Below are 24,219 nucleotides of genomic sequence, written 5' to 3'. Positions count from 1 at the left end.
CCCATGCATCTTTGCTTTTGTGTTGTCTTTCTATTGAAAGCTTTGACATCAGGTCATGTTTTTATTTTTGATGATAGGGTATTCTGTATCTGTGAGCCTTTGAGCCTGTGAGGATCTTATGAGTCAGTTGGTAACTTTGAGGAGAGAGAGGACTTAGCATCAAATTTGAAGAAGTACAACTTTCAGATCCCACAGATCCCAACATGGCACATGAATCGCTAATATATGAACTGCACTCCACACAGCTAGATATAAAATGCTTTACAGTGACTTTCACATGGCTATACTTTACGTAGAAACTCAGAGATATGAGCTTGACCAAGCTGAGGAGGAAGGGGGAGGGGGCTGTGTGCGTGAGCAGTGATTGACAGCTGTCAGACACTCCACCTGACACAATCCTGGCTCTGATTGGTTCTTTTTGTCCGGTCGTGGTGGATTCTGGCAATTTGCAGTGGCAGCAGTAGGCGGGGCTAAATGAGCCTGGTTTTTTTTTGTTGTTTTTTTTACAGATTACTAGTTTCATGTAATGCTGTCTTTACATAGTGTCAGTCTTAGCAAATATGACAAAAAATTACTTTTATAAGACTTACCAACTGCAGCTTTAATGGCCTTGGACACTTTCTTAATATGTGCTTCAAATTTTGATAGGGGATCTATGACACTTAGATATTTGAACTCATTTACTTTCTCTATTTCCTTCTGATCAGTAGTTATTGTAAAGCCATTGCAGTGAGGAAGTTATTTTGAAGCCACTGTGAGGCATCAACCATTAATCTATTCAGTAACTCTGCAGCCTGTTGTAGAGTCTCTGTCAATACATAAATAATTGCATCATCATTATACATTTGGCACCCAGCCTCTGTACAGCTGTCTGCTAGATCATTAATGTATAAACAAAAGAGCAGTGGTCCCATGATGGAACCTTGTGGTGCCCATTGTACAATTTCAAAGGGTTGATGTCATCCCATTCATTTTGATCAGGATTACAGATATGATTTAAAACCATCTGGGATCTTGTTGGGAAAAGTTTAGCTTTTTAAGTTTATTTAAAAGTATGATCATGATTCACGTAATCAATGGCCTTTTTCAGGTCTAATGATACTGTCCTCGTTACTTTTCCATCATTTAGTGACGTCTTTATAATTTCAATAAGATAACATGTAGCCATTTCCTTTGAATGTCTTGGTGGAAATTCAAAGAAAATGTATCAACTGCTCTGTTTGATTTTTGCAATGGAAAATTTAAGATTGGTCTATAATTACAAGCTTGGAGTTATAATTCCATGTTTAAATATTTGAGAAGATTCCCCAGTATTGGTGGATAAATGTATCATAATGGGTTATAGGCCTTAACAGAGTATTGTATACTTCTTTTATAAATATCAGTGAATGATTTCATGATCAATAATTTGTTTAATTGTACCTTGATGGGTCTGTGTGATAGAAAACGAATTTGCTGAAGTCTCTGATTAGCTCTAATGGTTCAATGTTTGCTGCTAGTTCTACCACTAATATTCTACTACACTACTGTACTAAATGCCTGCTATATAGTCATTTAATAATGCATTTGCAATTACCATTCTATCAGAACTGATCACTCTACTAGCATTCAGTTGAATTATTGCTCTCTGATTAGACTCTCATTTAGTAAGTCTATTAATATGTCTCTAAAGCTATTTCCCCCCTAACAGTGCAACGACCAGTATAAAGCAGGCACTCTTTGCTTTTCTCAATTCACTGACCACTTTATTTGAGTCCTTTTAAAAAATAAGACTATCTGTGTATAATTTTGTAGGAAGTGATTTTTTTTTTAATCCATTGAGATATTGCAATATTTACTTAAAAGTTATGATATATACTGATATGATACTCCAAAGATTTAAATTCCTTTTGGTTTAGACTTTAAGGCCCAGATAACTTTGGCATGGTTAACAGTTTGAAAATACCTGAGTTCCTTTTGTTTAAGTACAGCATGAGTAATAACTGTCTTGTGTCTCTCCCACTGAGATGTTGTTCTTCAGAATACGGCGCGTCTTGGGCAATGACTAAAGTAAATATAGTCCAGTTATTCCTCATTCCTGCTAGCCCAGCAATCATTTCCTGCACCTCGGGCAGACTGAGGTGAAGTTATTTTACAGTCCCAAATCAAAGCTGTATCCATTTCCATAGTGGAGTGTGGAGGACTGTCAGCCTGAGCACTTGATGCTATATAATAAGGTGTGGGGCTGGACCTGTATATCTCTACTCAGCAGAAGTAGGAATAGAAATATGTTCAAGACAGGCCATATGTGATTTCCATTGTTATGTCAGCCTTTGCTTGTCATACCATACCGATCATCTGTTTTCCAACAGGTGGGGTAAATTGTTAAGTACTATCTATAGCCAAAGAAGTTCAGATGTGCTCTGTCTGGTAAAGGTGTCGTATCGTTAAAGTGTGTCCAAACTATTGACTGGTATTATATGTGTGATATTTAATCAATATGAGTTCATCCTCTTTAGTAAAAGCTTTTTCCTGTATGTGTACCGCACTTGCTATCATCACTACAAGGAAAAATGGCCCCAGTTGGTGTTGAATGATGGTGAATACACTACAAAAAATGTCCGTCTTAACGTGTGGATTCATCATGTATTGAATATTTAAACTTCACTTACTCAGACTGCAACTTTACAAGTAAAAAATGTACTAAAAGTAAATTTCTATTGTTCCTCCTTAAGTTTCACTTTGTCAGGAGTTCATCATAAACTGACAGATGTCTTCAGCAGAAAAAGAGATGATCTAGTTTTATCTAAGAAACATCTTGAAGGAGCTTTGCAGTGGAGACAAATGAAAGTCGCATCCAACTTGGCACAGCAAGTTTGCTTTTCTCTGGCGTGCGCTCTTGTTTCCATGGAGACAGACATGATCGTTTTACTTTTGATTTGCAAATAAAGTGAATTGTCAGGAAGACAATTATTGCTACAATGTGTGCTTAAGAAGATTAAACAGCCACATTTGTGTTTTATACCAACAAACTGCAAAATAATAGTAAGTTCGGCACTGACATCAAATTCAAGGATTTTTCTCTAACTTACAAGGTCTTCCATAGTTAAATACAAGTATTCAGGAACTGTAAGTTAGTGGTGAATCATTTTCAAGTGTTCAGCATAATTAGAATTTTCTTTTGAAGACTTTTCTGCTGTATTCTTTAATCCACAAACCTGTCTTTGCTCTGAATGTGTTCCCTGCAGCTACTGGACAGTCAGCAGACTGTTCCTGAAAACCATGAAAACTAACAGACACATGCTCTTGGTGTATGGGCTTCTTCTGCATATTGTCACACAAAAGCAGAAGAGGCGTGATACAGCCCCCCTCCATCTCCCCACTCCCTTTGACTGAAATTAATGGCTCCATCCACTCATGGTGACACTGATGTACTATTAGTGGCAGCATACTGCTTAGCCCAGTGGAATCAGGGCTCCCCAATACATAAATCAAACCCCAGTCTGGTGAAGCAGTTGGTTTGTAATGTTGCCGCACAATAGGATTTTATTGTTTGAGAGCCTCTTGTTAAAAAATGGGGAACAATAGAAGGAAGAAGACTGGAATTCTGGAAATATTTTGCTTTTGCGCGCACAAGTATGTACATACATGGAAATCTCTGCAAGTACACTCACATTTGTGTGCAAAGTCAGAATTGCACTTGAGTGTGTTTGTGCAGCCGTGTGTGTCTCTGTGTTCCCCCAGAAAAGAAACGCTGTAGGCTGGGTGCCTGCTGGGCGAGCTATAAATAGCCTCCTGATGACAGCAGGACTTAGAGCCTAATGTGAAGGAGAGCATCTTCCAGAGATGTCCATATTCATTATTTAAAACTTATCATGCATTTCATTTTCTAGTCTACTAATCTCTGCTGTAGCATCTGTATATCACATGTAGCCGATGCCAGCATGCAGGGAGTTGAAAATGATCAATAAAAACAGTCAGTTACATGTAAAATATCTATATCTATTTACTTTGTTGGTTCTAATGTTAATATTTCATTTGAAGTGAAAATAAGACAGTTGGTATAAACAGCGCGACATCTATGCTTCATCCTAACCTCTTGTCTGCTGTTTGATGAATTAGGACCATTTAGACATGAGGCATTAGCAGCAAGCAGGGTTGCATTAAATTTACCTCCCACTGCGGAGCCATCGGCAGTTCTAATAATTGGAGTTTAAGAACTGAGAGCAATTCTTTTCTCTTTTTTTTTTTTCCTCCACGAGGCTGAGAACATTCAGAGAAAAATGTGAGAGTGAGAATTCAAGGTTGGACACAGCATATATTGTAGGTCCAATGTGATTCAGGTTACATAGCCATTCATTCTTTTATTAATTGGATAATGCATGACTGTTAACGTGAGGTGAATAGATGTTTGCACTGTATTTCACTGTACTCAACTACACTGTCCTCAGCTGCAGGACAGAGGGCTTGACTGGATAAGTGAAATCATTCAGCTCCAGAGGCTTTCCTCTCAGTGGACCTCTTGACCTTTTCACCCTCATTTCTGTGCCAGGCCTTTCTGCACACATAGCTTTATCTGAAATAAGATGTTTGAATGTCAAAGAGTGTTAATGGAAAGCTCCAGGGTCAAACTGTACTGTATCAGAAAAAGCTGCTATGTTCTTAAAGCTTTGATCAGGTTCTCCCATTTTGTTTTGCAGGCAATTCCATTTTAGGGAACAGGAAACCATTAAAGTTATGAATTTTAAATCAGGCAAGCTCGCCTTCGAGATTGATGGGGTTCATAATTCCAACATTTTATATGCGAATGCAGCAGATCAACTTCCAAGTCCATCCAACAAAACATTAAAAGTTTCTTACATATTTCTAACCATGATTTTAATTTCTTGTTTGTTAGGTTCAAACTTCCTGTGCGCCACCCATATCATCCCTGTGAAGAACGAGGAGGGCGTGGTGATGATGTTCATCCTTAACTTTGATTACATCCTGGACGAAGGCAGCAGTGACTCACTGGAGAAACTCAACCACACCTCACCATCCAAAGCTCACCAATGTGAGTAAAAGACACAGAGGAAGACGTGCTGAAAGCTTTTATGTTACCATTGATGTTGCCATGCAGTCGGTATACTGTTACAAATATTGCACTTAGACTAATGTGCTGCATGGACTCCGGCTGAAGGTAGAAGTCAGAGGCTGAGTTGAAAAAGAAAGGAGGAAGAAAAGGAGTGATAGTAATGTAGCAGCTGCCTGTGACCTTTTTACTTGTAACCTTTTCCCACATCCATCAATTTGTGCCTTAACCCAACCCCCCTCTGTGTCTCAGGAATATGACACAATACTAATGTATCTCACCCTGCCATCTCCAATAATGCACACATTTCTTTATCGCCTTGCCTTTTGTAGCATAATGCTTCAATCTGCACGTTTAAATTGACTTGTAACAATCTCCAACTTGCACCTTCACTATCGCTCCACTCCAACACAGCGTCGAGCAGCAATCGTGAGCGCAGCCGTAGGAATTCCCTGCTAGATGGCTCCTTTTGGCATGTTGACACCAGCGTTTAGCAGACACTGATGCGTTGGCCTGCCGTCATCTCAAAGGTCTGGCCCAATTATAGCTCATAGCCTGCCAGAACGGCCTGATGAAACGCTGGAGCAGTGCTGGAGAGCACTCCGCTTCCCAGAGCTGTCGGTGTAATAGCGCATAATGCCATTCCCCAGCGGTGCTCTTGAACATGCTCTCGAGGCCTCCTCTGTCTTCCATGACTCTCTCTTTCTCCATTTGCTATGTGTGACATACAGTATAAAACAGCAGCATGGAGGACCAGAGGTCACCTCCAGATGACTGTAATTGGATGAGGCCCCTGAACAGGCTGTTGCCTCATGGGGTGTGTGGTGAGAAGAGCTGCGATGCGTGTGTCGAATACATAAGCAAGTTGTGTGCACTTGTGTGTACACTCAATTTGCGAGCATGTGTGTGTTTGCACAGGCGTGTATGTGTCGCTGATAAGGCCTTCCTCTGTCACTTTTCTAAGGGAGCTAATTGCTCAGCACAAGCACATTGGTAATCCCTGATGGAGCAGGCCTCTATGAATTAAAGTCTATTCATGCCTATCTGAATATCTGAGTGGGCGTCCCTGCAAATCTAATGCTGAGGTTCAGATTTATTTACCAGGTCGAGTCTCAACGTTGGACACCGTCTCCCTCTCTTTCTCTCTGCCTACATACAACCTCTGTAGTGGCAGGGATTACCACACAGAGTCGGGATTTCTTGGCCTCATTTGACCACAGCCCTCCCTCACTTAACTCCAGAGACCTGGTACTGCACTTTTTTTTTACCAGCAGATGGACAGGGATGACAATTACAACTGTCAGTGCATAATTTAAGAGGATATTAAAGACAAACAGACTGCTCAAGCTGTAAATTTAACTACTCGTGTTACTATTCTAATAACTTTGCAGTGTGTGCAAGAGCTGCCTTTGGATGGTGCTAGGTGATGATCCATGTGTTACATTATCTGGAGCACTTCTGGGGAATGAGCAGCCATGCATTAGGTGCTGCTTATCGATTGCTTTTGCCACTCAGCATCGATCCATCCATCCTGCAACCATCTTGGATTCTCATTTTTGCTTTGATGTGGTTGAGCAGGCCCGCTTTCACATATCCATAAATTGCAAGAAAAGTGTTGCGGCCACAACTCCAGAGGGGGGGGGGGGGGGGGGGGGTTACTGATTTATTAGTGATTTCAGAGGTGCTCAAGGCTTTGCTCAGTGATTCATGAGTGTTGTTATTGTTGCAAGGCAGAAGTAGTTCAAACTTGAAGTTAAGTAGCAGGAGGAAATAAAGAATACAATATGCCAAAGTAGGATAACCATTGGTCTGATAATGTAAAAACAATACATTAAATTATTAAAATGTCTAATGTTGTATATAGACCTGTCAAGATAACTGCTTTTGTTGGATGAATTATTATCCCATACATAATTGCGTTGAACAATATTATTATATTAAAACAATTTTATGCCACAATTGCAAATACCATACCTTACCTATTTGAGAGGTGCCAGTACCCCTAGTTTCACATGAATCATTTACACCATACCTGCAGCCTACATACATGGCCCACACACACCCAGCATCAGTTTGATAGTGGGAGTGAAGAGTTTTAGGAGAATTTTGGGTTTTCAGAAATGTCAGGGGCCATTTTTATGTGTTGTGGTGAGTGTGATGCTCACAAAAAAAGAGATTTTATGAGTGAAATAGTTCATATACACATCAGTCAATTTCAGTATGTCTTAAAAAACTTAACAAAACTAATTTAGGACGACGACAGCAGCAAAACTCAGCAGAGACTCAGCAGCCAGACATGTCTCCGTTCTCAGTTTAGTAACTGCTCAGATCGTCACTGCAATGAGAATAGATGGTCCGCATTAAATGTTGGCCCACTTTAAGTGAGCCTGGCCAAGTTAAGCTAACCCATTGTCACTAACTCTTGAGCTAACCCCTTCACTTTAATCAGCAGGTGGCAAACAGGACACAGGAAGTTGACTCGGGTCTAGTCTAGCTTTTATTCACTGACAAATAACTTAAACTGAACACTAGGGGTGTGACGATACACTCAGCTCACGAGACGAGACACGATATTGGGTTCACGAGATCAAGACGAGACGAGATTTTAACTCTATTTTTAAGAAAACTTCAATGAGGAAATAAATGACTGTTCTTTTATTTGAAATTCACAAAATGGAAATTGAATTGAAATGTTTTAACTAATCATCTTGTAATGAATCACTTTAGTTCTACTTTCTAAATATATAATTATCATATGCAGTATGCAGCACTGTAAAAGGTTTCTCCATATAGATATTTTATAGATGGATGATTTTGGTATTTATGGAAATAACCATAAATACAAAGGTTAGATACAATTACAAATACTAAAAAGTAAATTATAAAGAGTAGAAACAATTCTAATATATAAATATAAATTAAATAAAGAATCCAATTATCACAAATTATAACATATTGCTAATAAAAAAACAGAAATAAAAGTAAATTGCACAAATCCTGTATCACATAAATACACAAGTAGAACAAAATATAAATTGTTTTATAATTTGGAAGTGTGAAGAGTTACTTTCATCATTAGGCTTCCATAGCAGCGGTAGATTCCTCCGCTCTTCCTACCTCAGGCTTTCAGTGTAGAGACCTGAGGTCAACTTACCACTGCTGCTCTCCTCATCTCATACTTCTGTGAGATCTTCTTAGCAGGTAGAAGCTGCAACAAGGTTAATGATCCGCACGTGACATTATAAAAAGAAGACATAACGAGCGAATGAGTGATAGAAAACCGATCGTCTTTTTTTTTTTGTTGTTGGTGCGCCCCTTAATTATAGCTTCGCGAGACAAAATTCACTTCGACAAGAAATAGCGTCGTGTTTTCGTCTTGCAAGATCTCGTGGCACCCCTGCTGCTTCATTCATGCTCTTTCTTTCTTGACCAATCGCTCCCTACCCGCCTCTCTTCAAGAAACAAACACACATGTAAACACAACAGGCAATATCAAGGTCAGTAAAAATGATCAGGGCCATGTCCATGCTTTGTATGATAAGTCGATAACATAATTATCATGACAGATGTACTTGTATGACATGCTGACAGTCACCTAAAGATGGCTTTGATAGCTCTCTGAAACGGTCCAATGACAGAGTTACCTGTTAGTCCCTGTGACTTAAAGTTTAGGATCAGGATGGGTGTCAAAGAGGCACACACATGCATAAATGTATTGCTGTTGCTGGGAACGAATACAAGTGAACTATACACGTGTGAACATGTGCCAGTAACCTTTATCACATATTATTTCTCTCTCTTTCTATGGACCGTTGCACACTGCTGGTAACTATCTAATAAAGGATCAATGCCACACAAATAAGAAGAGCCTAACTACTATTAACTCAGGCTTGTTGCAATCCATGAATTTTCTTTCTATAAAAAGTAGTGCAGGTAAAAGTGGGGACACAGCAGAATGAGTTTTTCTCTAGAGCTGGTGAGTAACAGGAGAACACATGGAGCCCAGGTAAACACTCCTTAGGTAAAAGAGCACCGCATGCAAATCAGTTAGTAAGCACATTAACACACACCGTTTTGTTTTTTTCTTATTTATTGTTAGCAAAAGCACAAGAACAAGGACACCGAACCTTTTTTTGTTATTCTACAGGAGCATGAAGGTGTATTGTTCCCTTTCTACTTCTCCCTGACATCTGAATCATGCTCACATTGCAGAAAGACATTTCACTCCCCAACATAGGGATCTGAGGGCCCAATTAATATGCAATGCAAATATTACTATCTGGTATCATAGCAACAAGGGCCACTGTGCGTCCATTGGTTGTGCAAAGCCGGCAGTGAGTTTTCGCAGGAAAAAGAATGAGAATGTTTTGAGAGGGAACACACACACACACACACACACACACACACACACACACACACACACACACACACACCGCTAACAGCACTCAAAGGGCAGCATATTCCTGCAAGGTTCAGCCCTTTCAATATCACAATTAAATATAGCTACATAGAACGTTCTCAGCACACACCAGGAATCCGTGACTGAATTATGAGCTAATTAAAAGATTTGTGGCGTATATGTTTATCCTCTAGGCAGAGTAATTAGAAACAGAACTCTGAGCATGTGAATGTTCATGAACTAGGATTCGTTAGTTTAAGGTGCCATTTGAACAGCCGAGGGTGGTGTTTAAATCAAACTGTTGGAAATATGGAATGCTGTAGAGCTGCACAATATGACAGTATAAAATAGTCACTGCTGTAATTTTGCAGTGGTGTGATGGCTGAAGGGAAGAGTTAATTTGTTGGGGAAAGTGTATAAGACAGTCTGTTTTGTTGTGTAGAAACTTTGATAAATTGTGTTTGCTGGTTTAAGATCAGTTTCACACATTTGACTCAGATGGCATTATTGATCAGCAGATGAAACAGAACTTTCTTCATGATTGGTTTGCAGGAATAAGATCAATTTAGCTTCCATCTACATGAAGATGAATGGCTTTGTTTGGTCATGTTAGATTTGAGCACTAGCTTCATATCCTGCTCTAAATCACCAATTAAATTCAAACCATCATTTCCAGCATCATCAGCATCTGGCTAGAGACTTAATTTAAACATTGTACACTGACCCAAGCAGGCACGCAGCATTGTGTCTAAAATTAGTTCCTTTCTTTCTCTACCTGTCAGTCTCACTGAGTAAACGGAGCATTGAGGGAGATAAAGATGCACGCTGCTCACTGCCGAGCCTCAAACATTTATTCCATTTTCTATTTTTACAGCCTACTGTATTGTGTCTCTGAATACATCCGTACCTGTTCTGCTCTTTGCAGATATTGTTGAGTTGAACAAGGTCAAATACAACGTGCTGTAGTTTGCTCATGCAAATACAGAGAGGCGACATAATGATGTTTTGCTTTTTCGTTTCATAAATCCAGGTTTACTCGTCGTTTCTTTCTGTTAGTGCTTTTATGAAACGACTTGGTTTTCATAGCGCCTCGTGGCAGTAAGACTTGTTTTCCAGGACTGAGAAAGCTTTCTGATATGTATGACATATGCTCAGGCGACTAAATGATTCACAACATACAGGCTACGCTTTGCCGTCCATATGTGAAATCCTGTGAGCGCGACTGTCTCTCTCATGACATGTTTGCAGATATTGTTCGACGCAACTAGATATGAACATTTGTGAATCGTGTGTGTCTGTGTGTAACCCTAACCCGAACTTAACTGTAAACTTATTATTTTCATTGTTTCCCGCTTACGGCTCTTTCAGATGTACAGCACCTTGAATATCACTTTGCCTGTGTTGCATTCTTCTCCATCTCCCCAGCTATCAATCACTCATTAAAATCCTGCAAATAATCCTTTATAGTACTGAGTCCTCATCGCACTTCTACCATTATAATATTTCAGCAAATGTCCTCCTGCATGAATAATTGAAGGAAATTGAAGATTGAACTAGTGCCTGAGGCAGAGTGGGCATTTGTTTTGATCTGCCAGGGTCTTTTTAAGATAGCTGCATTGGCAGGCTTTTCAGCGCTTTTGGCAAACGAGTACAAGATATCAGCGGGGATGTTGAAGACTGCAAGCAAGCTCTGTTACAAACACCCCATGAAAGCACAACACAAGGTCGGCGGAGGTTATGTCGATCCCACTGGCTCATTAAAAACCACCATGTTCCCATGTACACATGTCTTTACGCAGTTTTTGTTTACACAGTTGTAAAATAACAAAGTTGTCAAAATTGTTGAGTGAGTTAGTTATCTGCTGCCTAAGAAAGAATGAGGAAACATTTTCTACTTAAAATGTGTTTGTACATTATCCAAATTTCCCATTAGCACCAACAGATTCTTAGTGTCACTGGTCACCATTAACTGTTGTCAGATAGGGTATTAGTTTGGAATGATATGACAGAAATAGACTCTCATTGCTCTCTCTGCTCCTCTCCATCAGGGAAAGGAAGATTCTTTCGCTTCCGTTTCCCGGCCTTACCTCTCCTGGGCATCAGCAAGCAGTCTCTGCCCCAGGAAGACCCCGATGCCGTCATGGTCGACTCCCCTCGCCACAGCGACGGCTCCGTGGCCACCCGCGACTACCAACTCCCCACCACCCGCGAGAGCTGCAGCCCGTCCTACGCCAACGACACCCGTGCCCTCATCGGCCCCAGCCACTGCTCCACCCCCGTGTCCGGGCCTTTGGACCACTCGTCGCCCAAAGGCCCCTGGGACCGGATATACCCTGACCAGGCCGTCGCCCAGACCGAACACCAGAGCCAGGAAGACACACTCATCGCTGCTCCGTCAATCCCGGGCCTCACTCCAACCGCCTCCAGAGAGACCGTGTGCAGTATTCGCAGAGCCTCCTCCGTACATGACATCGAAGGATTTGGGTCCAACTCCAAGACGGCGTTCAGGGACCGGCACGCCAGTGAAGGTAGGAATCTCCTACTGTACTCTGCCCTCACCATATGCTGTAAATCAGGTTTCCAAACAAGTACTACGCAGTTTTTAATCTAATAACTTATGCTTTATGTTATTTTCTCTTGTTAATTACTTTTATTTTAAAATTATAGTTGGTGACCACGGCTATAGCACACTATTGGCAAAGTGATGTCAGCTAATAATATAAATAAGAGTAAGATGTGGTCAATTCATGGATGTTGTGCTTTACATTGAGGGACTTGTGAAGAAAGCTATTACTCATGACAAACATTAACTATAATTTGGCTGCATTAATTGCAAAACTCCCTTTGGTCCCAAAATAGGAGATGTGAGATGTGTCTCTTAATCAGCATTATACTGAGTCACCATCTATACTTTGTGCTATTGATCTTCCCTCAGGTCTAAATCACTCATTAGCCTTTTGGCCCTCATTTAGATGAGGGGTAGAAGTGCCCCAGACTGGCCCCGTTTCCTCCAGGCCAATCAGTCTACCAACCCACCCCCCCCCCCCCCCCCATCCCCTTATCTACAATTCTCATTCAAATAGCTCCCACCGGCTGACACAGTAATACGTCTACTTCACAGTAATGAATTGTTTATAGGGATAGCAGTGGGGGTTTAACGCCAGCCCCCATTTGTCATAGTAGAAAACCAGAAATTCTTCTCTCACCTCCACTCCCCCTTTTTTTCTTCCCCTTTCTCCTCTGACGCCGTGCTGCTGTGTCACAGACAATGGCCGCAATATCAAAGGTAACAAACAGAAGCCTGCTGCATCTTGAGCTGGTTTAATACATGTATATCGCACAAAGCCTGCCTGCTGCATGCGTTTTCCCACATAACTGAGGTTTATGTTGAATGCAAATGCCTCGGCTGATGACTGACAATGTGTTTGTAAGTTCCCAAGCTGGAGTCTCAGAAACACTGGCACAACACTAAATGAGTCAGTCTCCCAGCACATGACCCGCTGAACCTTTGCCGCTCGCCAAGGGGAAGGCTCAGTTTTAAAAAAAAACGTAAAAAAACACATCGACGTCTGCACGCGCTTGCATGAACACATTAAATCTCTCTCTCTCTGCTTTTTGTTCATTGAAGAAAATCAATGAAGCTTCACAAGATGATACCTCCCACTGTCTGCAACCTCTGTGTTCCTCTATGCAACCTCTGGTTTCCTCGTTGCCATGTCTTAGTAATTGAAAAGAAACCTGACTGTGTTTCATTTCTAATTCTATACACTCACCCTTTTTCCTTCTTTAAATAAGCCAATTCACAGTTGATCTATATAATAGCAGTGCTTATGCTGCATGTTTACAACAAATTATGAAGTTACACTTGTGGTATTGTTTAATTGTGATCATGATCAAATAACGAGTTCCCGACCACTATTGATGTTTTATAGCACACTTTACTTCACAGAGCCACCAAAGTGCTCCATTTGCTGTTAAGTGCCATAATGTGTTAAGTAATGTTGTTTATGCCCGTGACTACTGACCCTGAAATCCTACACCCCTCCATAATCCCACTTTCCCCTTTTACTTCCTATTTCTTCTCTCTCCTGGTATGCTAGTGTCTCGCTCCTGGATGGCTGGGGGTATGGCTTCAGCTTTTCCTTTTTTTAAGTTATTTTCCTATGACCAATGTTTTTCCTTACTGTGGCATGTATCGAAAGCTGCGCATGCACTCTCTTCATCCTCAGCTGTCTGTTCCTCTGTCCTCGCCACTCAGTCACCACACTGTACTTTCGTGAAACGGGTGAAAAATCACTGCAACCTCCGTCTGCTGGCTCACAAGGCTGAATCAGCAATTCTCTCGTTTTTTTCTCACTCATCGGAACACGTGTCAGTGTGTGTAGTGTCGTCACGTTAGTCTTTACTGTGTTGTGTCCACTTAGGGAACATGTAGTATGTTGTGTAGTATAAGGAGGGGAATGTAGTTAACTCCATTGTTGTGTTTAGGCACGTTAGACAGGCAGATGATTTGTAAAGCTGCATTGAATCATTCTTTTCTTTCACCTACAGTGTTCTTCATTATCTTTTAATGAGAAACTTTGAGAGGCCTGTTCATCCTAGACGGGTCAATCAGAGGGTTGTAGAGTTTATATTTCAGTATCTGTTGTATTCTCAGTGTTGTGTCATAGTTGATCTCACTCCAAAAGTGAGGGCCACTCCATGCTCACTACCCATGTCACAACAATCACAAACAAACACCAGACTGTTCTCTGATGTCCACGATTCACAACGCCTGTTAGATTAACGATAGGCCAACCACAGAGAGAAGACGTGGCAGCTTTTAATGATGACATCCTCCCTCTGTCGCCTTCTCTTTCAGGGCCACTCAGCCAGATCAAATCCAGCCTGCTCGGCTCCACCTCCGACTCCAACCTCAATAGATACAGCACCATCAATAAGATCCCCCTCATCACTCTCAACTTCTCCGAGGCCAACAACGAGAAGAAGTGCCCATCCCCTCCATCCTCTGAGAAAACCATCATTGCCCCAAAGGTCAAAGACCGCACACATAATGTGACTGATAAAGTCACACAGGTGAGATGCTAACTATGCAAAAAGAACGTTTCTGAATATGAAAAATTAACTTATCATATATTTTTTTCTTATCTATGGGCTTTAAATCTAAATAATTTTGATAGCAAGAGCTTAAACCCACATATTCTCTGTTTGAGTGCACTTTTCATGTGCTAGTTTTCATTACATGTAATATTTGAATGCAGGGTACTTACAATTTATTGGTGAAACCTTTAAAATCCTTCACACAAGGTAGTCTTGATATAATCATTTTCTAGTCATATTAAAGCTCTCATTATACACATCACATTTCCTTATGTGTGTGAAATGTCACTACTTAAAAAAAATAGACTGATTGTTGTGAAAAGTTCTTCATCATGATTATTGTGAGCACTTTGTTGTTGTCTGCAGCTAAAAAAAATAATTTTGCATCATAAAGTCAGCACATTAGTTTGCATGTATTAATTATTCACTGTTTGCTGTGAAGTGCAGACTGGAGCGGCCAGACGTTAGAATCCAATAGTTATGTTCATGAAAATATTATTTACTATCATCACAAATCACTCTCGCACAGATTGAGCAGCTGATGAAGTCAGCAGATTGCATCAACACACCCCCCCTCCAGCCCCCCCATCTGGCCTCTTTGTGCCTCGGGATGATTAATTGAAACTCAAGGGGTCTGATAACGTAAAACGGCAGAGGTGTCTATCACTTGCGGCAGATAATCAGGGATACTCTTACAGCTGCCAGTGTCCAGAGCTCAGGACGTACAGCTTGAGTTACAGACAGGGTTAGAGGTCATTCTCACCTTCCCTGCCACGGCTGAGAGGCAGCACAGAGCACACAGTGATGATACGCTAATGTATTCCCAGGAGTAGGCCAAAGCTGCCCCAAACCACTGATTAGGTCTCTGTTTTGCATTTTCCCCATTAATGGTGTAACAGGTAGAGGGCACAGAAATTGACCCCTGTTTGCACTCAGAGGCAACTCCAGCCGAAGGCCTTAGACTGGAGCCAGAGGCAGAGACAGAGCGGACTACAGTGCATCGTGCTGACCTCTCCGTCCAGCATTAAAGTCAAAGTTATTAAGCAGCTGAGAGGGCGGGCTTGTTAATGGGGTGTTAATGGACTTTTATAACATGTGGTAGACCAGAGGACCTGAAAACCCGTTGGTGTGGAACTTCTGCTTCGTTACAGGGTCGTGTGTGTGTACAAAGATTAATGTGCATATTAGTGGGCCACTATTGCTGCTTTTCTAAGATGCAACAGTACAACGTAACATCCCAGCTTTGACTCCAGCAGGGGACATTAATCACATTTTATGCTTCCAATCACTCTGTAGTGTCAGTTAATATATTGTGTAATGTGTTGTCACAATGTTATCTCCTCCTGCCTTGTATTTACAATTACTGCTCTGCCTGGAAATTAGCAGCCAAATGCAGGTTTCTGTGGATACACTGGTTGCTATGTCCTCAGCCCCCCCCCCCCCCCCTCTTGCTCTGCCGTGACTGAGCATATGGCTTCCAACACGTACTGTTATTTCTATGTTTTGCATAGTGCATGCTGTTAGGCATCAAAATTATTATAGTACCAAATACTGTACATAAATAAGCCATGGGGGATTGCGCTGTATTCCCATCTTTCACAGTTTAGGTCTGTAAACAGTTCTCTAGACACCTGACTGTGAGTAACACAAAGCAACAGCAGATGTCCTGAAACCAACTCCAGACTCCTCTGAGTTCATTTGAAGCCACGATCAAGGAGTCAGACACGCGCTCTCCTGGCCTTGGCTGCCTCACAGCTACCACAGGCAGATGGAGAGTCCACCCAGGAAGCTGGTCAACTTAAAAAAGAAACTCCCAGCTCACATGCTGTTTCTTACATTTTAAATGTCCCACAGCGTGCAGCTTGTGTACACAAGAGTCTCAGATGCCCACCACTTTCCACTAATGTCTCAATTTAAACTTCTGTGAGTTATCAGACGCTGAATATGGACACACACTGGTGGTACATGGATTATTTTTAATGATGCAAGCCACGTGATTAACCACAGAAACATGAGATGACACTCTCTGCTCTTATAAATAATACGCGGGTCCTGACAGCGCAGACCAAAAAGAACCGGAGAAGGGGAGAAAGCTAATGCTCATTTGCATATTGTTTGAAGCCAAGCCAAACAGAGAATGAGCCTTCCATTATCCCACAAGAGAGAGTTCATTTGTGCCAAGTGCACATAGCTACAGTAGGTAGGTTAAATAATTAAGATGGGATATTTTATTTAGAAACAGATTGGCTGCAACACGTTAATCCAGAACTGTCATTCTGCCAACCAAGAAACTCCTCCCAGGGAGTTGGATGCATGTATCCATGCATGCTGAGAGCTGTTGGTGTAGTGCAGAGTTACCATGTTGTTTGTATAATCCCTATTGATCATAAACTGCATGGTAGCAGCAGTCAGGTTGTTCAGTGTGCACTCTTAGACGTTACAGACAAATCAATCAAATGTGAAATCCAGGCACAGTTATTTAAAAGTCAACAGCAATTACACATTGAATTGTGACCATAATTAATCAAGCATGTGAAACACCTGCTTTTAATGAAGTGGCAGCCTGATGAATAATAGAAGACATTATCTCAGTCTGTCCTTTTTGTTTTCTGATCGATTTCAAAGGTTATCTCATATAAGAGGGTAAAAGCATTTGACCTTCCCCATCAAACAGAGGGTAGGAGTTTCTAATAACCAATTCAATTATTAACACTTCAGCTTTTTTCTTCTGCTATACATCATCCTTCTGTCCCCAATCCCCTCCTCTCAATCACATGGGGTTACAGAGGCGATCGGAGCAGAGATAAAGCGATATGCAATACATGATAGATGCCGAAATCCTCATTTAAGGTTCTTCTTTTCTGTTGCAATCTCCCGCTCTCTGGCACATAGTAATTGTCTGTCTGCCCTTGCAGCTCATGTACTTTACCTGCCTTTCTCTCTTTGCATTCTCCTTTTTAAAGCTACACTAATCAGCAGCGAGTGAGCCATGGCCTGAACATTCCTGGCTATTGAAGTGTCAGACACTTAGATGAATGGATGTATCCTCTGCCCGTACCTATAATTACCTCCAAGTCATTGAGACGCTTATCCCAAATGGTCCATGACGCTTCTGTAATATTGATGTTAAGAGCTATTTGGGTATATATGGTAACTGCAATAACAGAGATAATGATAGTGACATCCAGGCTGACTGGAGTGGATTATACCTCCACACTGATGCAAAACATGATGACTTTATTCATGCTGCTATTGTTGTTTTTGGTCATTTTCTGCAGATATGTACACATTCTTTTTTCATGCAGCAGTTTTTTTTCCATGTTCTGATTCTAAGCGATGCACATCCCAGATATTCTGTCTCAAAATTGATCGTGATATAATCTCAGGATTTTCTCTAGGATATTATCTTAATCTTAGGATTTTCTCAAGGTTATGAAATCATGACTCTAGAGCAGCATGCTCCTATATGGATTATATGAAAAAGCATTTTACTTGGTAATGTTTCTTATTGGACTTGAAGCTTTTTTTTCTTGTTTCATCCTTTACTTAACCCATGAATGATTTATTTGGGGTAGGGGGAAATTATGCCTCAAGTAATGTGCTAAAGCAAGGTTTTCCTTTGGTTAAGATGATGTTGAAGTGCATTAGGATTGTACAGTATGTACAGTCTTCATGCTGAAGTTCAGCTCCTAAAGCCAGCTTACATACATAGCAACAAACATAACCTTTACTTGACCTGGTATTCAGTCGTTTGCCATTATGCATTTTCACATAGTAGCACGCACAGCAGTGTAAAGGCACGGACACTCTAATGCATGTTGGCTTATATCGAACTGTATTTACATTTTACTGACATAAACCCATTTTCTTAAACCATGGGGCATATTTAAAATTCATCTGCTATTCATAATGCTAACCTCATCTAAATGAAAATGTTATGCAGATATACAGTTATACTTACCTCTAAAATATGTACAAGTGATTTGGGTTGAAAGCAGAGGCAGATACAGGGAAATACATGGAAATGGTAAATGGACTGCGCCATTTGGCAACATTCACCCATTCACACACACATTCATGCACTGATGGCAGAAGCTTCCATGCAAGGTGCCAACCTGCTCATCAGGATCTACTCTAATGCACATTCACACACACACACACACACACACACACACCACTGGCACAATGTGGGTTTCAGCATCTTGCCCAAGGACACACTGACATGTGGACTGGAGGAACTGGAGATCAAACTGCCAATCTTCAGATGAGCAGACGATCAGCTCTGCCTCCTGAGCCAGAGCGGCCCCCTTGTGTAAGAGAAATGAGTCCTAACCTTGATAAATTGTCTGTCTTCCTCCCCAGGTTCTTTCACTGGGCGCAGACGTGCTGCCCGAGTACAAACTCCAAACGCCACGCATCGACAAGTGCACCATCCTTCACTACAGCCCCTTCAAAGCAGTGTGGGACTGGCTGATCCTGCTGCTGGTCATCTACACGGCCATTTTCACACCCTACTCCGCTGCCTTCCTCCTCAACGACATCGAGGAGCAGAGGAGGCGGGAGTGCGGCTATTCCTGCTCACCGCTCAACGTGGTGGATCTGATGGTGGACATCATGTTCATTGTGGACATCCTTATCAACTTCAGGACCACGTACGTCAACGCCAATGAGGAAGTGGTCAGCCACCCGGCCAAGATTGCCATCCACTACTTTAAAGGGTGGTTCCTCATAGACATGGTGGCCGCCATCCCATTTGACCTGCTCATCTTTGGCTCAGGATCAGATGAGGTAAGATGTGGTAGCTAATCAGTTTTCAATTGATAATAAAATTGGAGCTAATGATGCAATGATTCTGAGTTGGCTGCTAGAATCTCTGGATTGTTACAGGAGAAGATGTTATGGAGTCTGGACAGGAGCACAAAGATAAGATGAGATTGAAAGATGATTGAAAGAATGGAAAACTATTCTTTATATCATACTGTCTAGATTGGAAGTTCACAAACAGGAAAAAAACTGATGTGAAAGGTCAAACCTAAATAAACAGCAACATCATTTTCATTCATTCTTGAAAGTGTTTTGTAGTTTTAGGGGATCAGAAGATGACCTGAACCTTTCACAGCTGGATTATAATTTTTAGTTTCTTCCTCTTGTACCTTTGTAATATAGACCAATGCATTTCAGCTTGTGGCCTTCATCAGGGTAATCATAAAACACATTACAAGCAGTATTTAAAAAGCAGAAAAATGGTAATTAGTTGTATATGTTTTACCTTCTTTTTTTTTTCTTTTTTTTTAAATGTTCTGCTTTTTAGATATCTTATTTAATTGTGTTTTATGATGACCCTGATGAAGGCCACAAGAAGAAACGTGTTGGTTTATTAATGAGGTTGTTCTATACTACAAGTGTTGCTAGAGATTTGACTTTTTTCCCTTCCTCGTGCATCTTAGAAACCGGTGAAGTTGTGCCGGAAACCTCTACTCTGCTTCTACTTTTTCTCTACACTGACATTTCCCTTAGGTAACTGAAGGAGTCCATTTATTTTTTTTATTTTCAGGGGAAAAAGCACTCAGCTTTACAATACTTCACACAGTAGAAAGAGAAATCCATAAGGTATCAGTTAAAATAACAAATGTCAACAGGAACAAATAAATAAAGCATAACATCAATCTGTCATCTTTTTCCAACACATCACATAAACAACTGGATTTGTCTTCTGCATAAATCTTAAAGGAGCTAACATCTCCATATGGGACACATATGGTATTTCCATCTTTCCACCAAAGGGCAATACAAATCTGTGTTTACATTGTTTCACAACAATACTGCAGCAAAGCCCAAGCACTCCTCGCTGACTCCTGTGTCACGATGTGAGGCCACAGCTCCGGCAGTCAGTGTTTTTGAGCTGTTTTCTTGAATGTAAAGACTACTCACCCGATCTGACGCTCAGCTGTCACATCTGCTTCCCTGCGCTCTCGTTTCATCGGAGCCAGACTGGAAGGCCCCCGGCAATCCAAATCAGTTAAAAAGGTCTCAGCCTCCCCAACCACTCTGCCTGTGAGAAACTATTTTGTTCATGTACATCTGAGAGAGATGGCTTAGCAAGTTATCTAATGCTCAGAGCGAGTAGTTTAGACAGTGCAACAACAAAAGATACAAACCTCAGCATGAGCGTACATTGGAATTCCTCTCTCTGTATTTGGCACGTAATATACAGTTATAAATTAATTCTTCAATAATAGATCAGCTCTTTTTCAAATGTGGTTCAATGCAGGTCTAACCTAGCTTCTATTTTTTTTAACTGAGGCAGAATCAAACATACAAATAAAAAGCACACAATCTAAAATGTGTGAAAACACCAGATGCTAGGACGCATGATGTCACACCCCTAAACACACACGTGTGTGCGCGCGCGCGCGCGCACACACACACACACAAAAGCATTCCAGATCACTGTGTGTGTTGCCACTGTGTTGGTTTGTGGAGTCATTATTTACCAGTAGGTGTGTGCTCCACTGAGTGTCTGTGGCTGGATGCTGGCAGTGAGTGGCAGCTGGAGAAAAAAGAGCAGACAGCTGAGCGACACCAAGGCACAATGTATGTCCTCTTCATACAGCCAGATGACTGGCACAGTGACAGAATGTGTGTTCCCGTTACAGCTCGTGTCCAGGGTACACAGTGTCAGTGAGCACAACGACAAAATATATTATTTAGTATTTATAGTTATTTTAGTTCCTCCAATCACCAGCAAAGACTGAAAATAACATATCCATGTACAGTTTTAGCTCCTGTCTTTAAGGTGTGTTATTTTAGCTCTTTGTGCAGACACAGCGACTATTTTTAGACATAATCTTGTGCGCCTTTGTTGCCTGGAAACCATCTCCAACAATATGTCAAGATTTTTCTTTTTCTTTGTTCTTTTCTCTTTTTTTTTGCTGATTTCATTAGAAACACGACAGGTTTAATTCTCCCGGGTGAAATTCCTTTTTGATTGTAGGACTCCAGTGCTGCTGTCCTGCAGAGGAAGAGAAATGGTGCGGTAGTGAATTTACCTAGAAGAGTCATTTGAGCCCCTCCATCATTTTCATTATCGTTTAAGATTTATGATAAGATGGAGCTTATTTGCACATCAACGTGTACATAATGTACAAATGTGTGGTCATTGCAAATTACGTGGTTTAATGGGATATTTGCCTTAAACCCAAAATTCAAATGTGCTTTCCTTTTAATTCTGAGCTGGGTAAAGTAGATTTGTGCACATAAACAAGTGCAGCAAACAGCTCTGAACTAAGATGTCTTTGGGCATGCAAAATTGTCCATTTAGCGTTAATATGAGTTGATCTTTTGGGGCTCTGTCCTCTTAAACAGTCACGAGAGAAATCTATTTTGGTGCTCTGTGATAAATTATCATAAACAAGTTAAGTCCACAGTGTTGGGCTTTCATTTGTCACTGAAGCAGTTCCAGAAAGCTGATCATGTCGATGAATATTATTGATCAGATCTCATCCTTTTGGAGAGAGCTGTGTATAGTAACAAATATTAATTTAACCTTTTTAGGAAACACATGTACAAACCATCTTTTACAAATTCTCATGCAAATTAGAACACCTTTATTTCATTTAGTCCCACCACCCCTCTAACCCCCCCACATTCAAACTGTTTATTCAGAGTGTGAATGTGCACTGCTTTGCCTTCAGTTAAGGAGCCTTTACAGATGCACTCCGACTCCATTATGCAGCAAAAACCTTCAGCAACGGCTGTGCTAAACAAAGAAGAAAGAGGAGGCAGGTACATTGTAACAAGCAGCCCCCTCAATCTCACTTTGGCTCTGCTGCTCACACAGTCAGAAAAGATACTTAGAGTTGTGCTTTAAGTCCTATTCACTCTCAATGTGCACAATATATCTGCTCCCTTTTCACATTTGATGAATAATCCAAAAATATGATAATTTGTGAAATTTCAATAGCTATGGGGATGTAAAGGTTAGAAGTTTGCTTAAAGGGGTTTACCGGGAAAAAAAAGAAAAGACATCCTCCATTTCCAATAATGCAGTCTACCTCTCCAGTTTGCAATGCAGGCTTTCTGTTAAACATTTTGAGTCTCCAAACACAAGATGTCAACATTTGTGTGTTTTTATTGGTTAAGAAGTTCTCAGCATGAGTAATTTACTGAGCTCAATTAAGTTAAAGCCAATAAAACAGTAAAATTCTGGTAAAATCATGAAAAAAAGCAACTGAAATTTAAATGTACTCGCAGGAGAAATCACATTATTCAGAATAACACACTTTATACTAGTAAGAAATAAAAAACCTGCACATATGCCCATCATAATGTAGCATAATGGGTAATTTCAAATGAGAAGACCTTGACTACTTGATACCATGTTGTGTCAGTACGGTGTTAAAAGGTTATATCTCAATCTTGGTGAACTCTTGGTGTTTTAAAGTGGCCAGGCGTGTCTGGAAAACCACAGTGGCAGATGGCCAGAGGGATAATCAGCAGATATGTTTTATACAGCCGGTTACTAATGGCAGCTTTAGCTTCACTCCTCAGCCCCAAACGCCTCTGACTTACAGTAAGCCCAGATTTTAATCAACGTTACACTGTGCGGGCCCCATCATTACAGCCTGAGCAGGTCACTCAGATAGAATCAGCAGCACTACACCTAAGGCACTGCATGCTCACAGACAATGTTCATTGGATAATTTAGGGTTCATCTGGTTCTATGTATGATTCATTCACTGTTCACTCAGTTGTCAGTGAAAGGAGGAAGGGGTAGGGGTTGGGGGGGATGGCTGGATACACAGCAGTGAATGATGGCAGTGATTTAGGGGTGAGATTGGGACGGAGGCTCTTTTAATGGACCCATCAGAAGCAGCTACAACGCTCTTCCTCACCACGACGGAGACACACTTCTCCCTCATGAATCATTTTCCCTCCAAAAAAAAAGAAAAAGAAAATCCACCAGCCCCTTTTCCTGATTTTCGTACTCGGAATAATCAGTGTTGTATTTACTCTCACCTGTGCAAGAGGCGTAAATAAGTAAGTATAGGTGTGAGGAAGCAGAATTGCAGCAGGAGGCTGCGAGTAATGATTTCCCCAAGGATATTAAGATAATTGTCAGTCGCGATAGGGAGTGGTTGCACCCTATTAGCATTCTCAAAGTCTCACTTATTGTGTTTACATATTGCACAACACTAATAGATCGGAGTTGTGTCATGGCTGTACTCTGCCCCCCCCCCCCCCCCCCCCCCCCGCCCTCCCCACATCTTCCCTACTTTCCTCTGCATAGTCTGGGTGTTAATTTAGTCAGGGCCAGAAAACGGAGGAGCACAGATTAAAGTGCTTTGAACAGAAGGCACTGTGTGTACATTGTAATATATGCACACACATCTGCTAGTGTCTGATCTGTGTGTGTGTGTGTGTGTGTGTGTGTGTGTGTGTGTGTGTGTGTGCGCATGCATTCTAAGGGGCCGCTTAGATGCTGATTTTCTTCCCACTGGCTGGCATCAAAGCTTTGACAAAGGTTCCAGGCTGGCGATATTTTGGCTTTTTAGAGCTAATTTTGTCATTCATGTATGCAGTAATACAAAAAAATGCTTCATCATCAACCAAGAGACGCGTCACCAAACTCTCTCTTTCTTTCTCTTGTTTTTCGTCATACACTTATTTG

At 41.1% G+C, this 24,219-nt stretch overlaps 1 protein-coding gene across 1 annotated transcript in view; it reads left to right on the top strand.

The window, feature by feature from the left end:
• kcnh7 (potassium channel, voltage gated eag related subfamily H, member 7) overlaps positions 1 to 24,219 on the top strand; it is a 66,871-nt gene that overhangs the window by 27,892 nt on the left and 14,760 nt on the right. The window contains exons 3-8 of the mRNA XM_053314353.1: positions 4,877 to 5,032; positions 11,498 to 11,977; positions 12,715 to 12,735; positions 13,550 to 13,573; positions 14,311 to 14,525; positions 18,912 to 19,337. Of these exons, the coding sequence (XP_053170328.1) occupies positions 4,877 to 5,032; positions 11,498 to 11,977; positions 12,715 to 12,735; positions 13,550 to 13,573; positions 14,311 to 14,525; positions 18,912 to 19,337 (1,322 nt within the window). The remainder of the gene's footprint in view (positions 1 to 4,876; positions 5,033 to 11,497; positions 11,978 to 12,714; positions 12,736 to 13,549; positions 13,574 to 14,310; positions 14,526 to 18,911; positions 19,338 to 24,219) is intronic.

Source organism: Scomber japonicus, chromosome 24, assembly GCF_027409825.1.
Source record: "Scomber japonicus isolate fScoJap1 chromosome 24, fScoJap1.pri, whole genome shotgun sequence".
Taxonomy (NCBI): Eukaryota; Metazoa; Chordata; class Actinopteri; order Scombriformes; family Scombridae; genus Scomber; species Scomber japonicus.
Note: the sequence above shows the minus strand (reverse complement) of the source record. Positions and strands in the feature narration are given on the sequence as shown.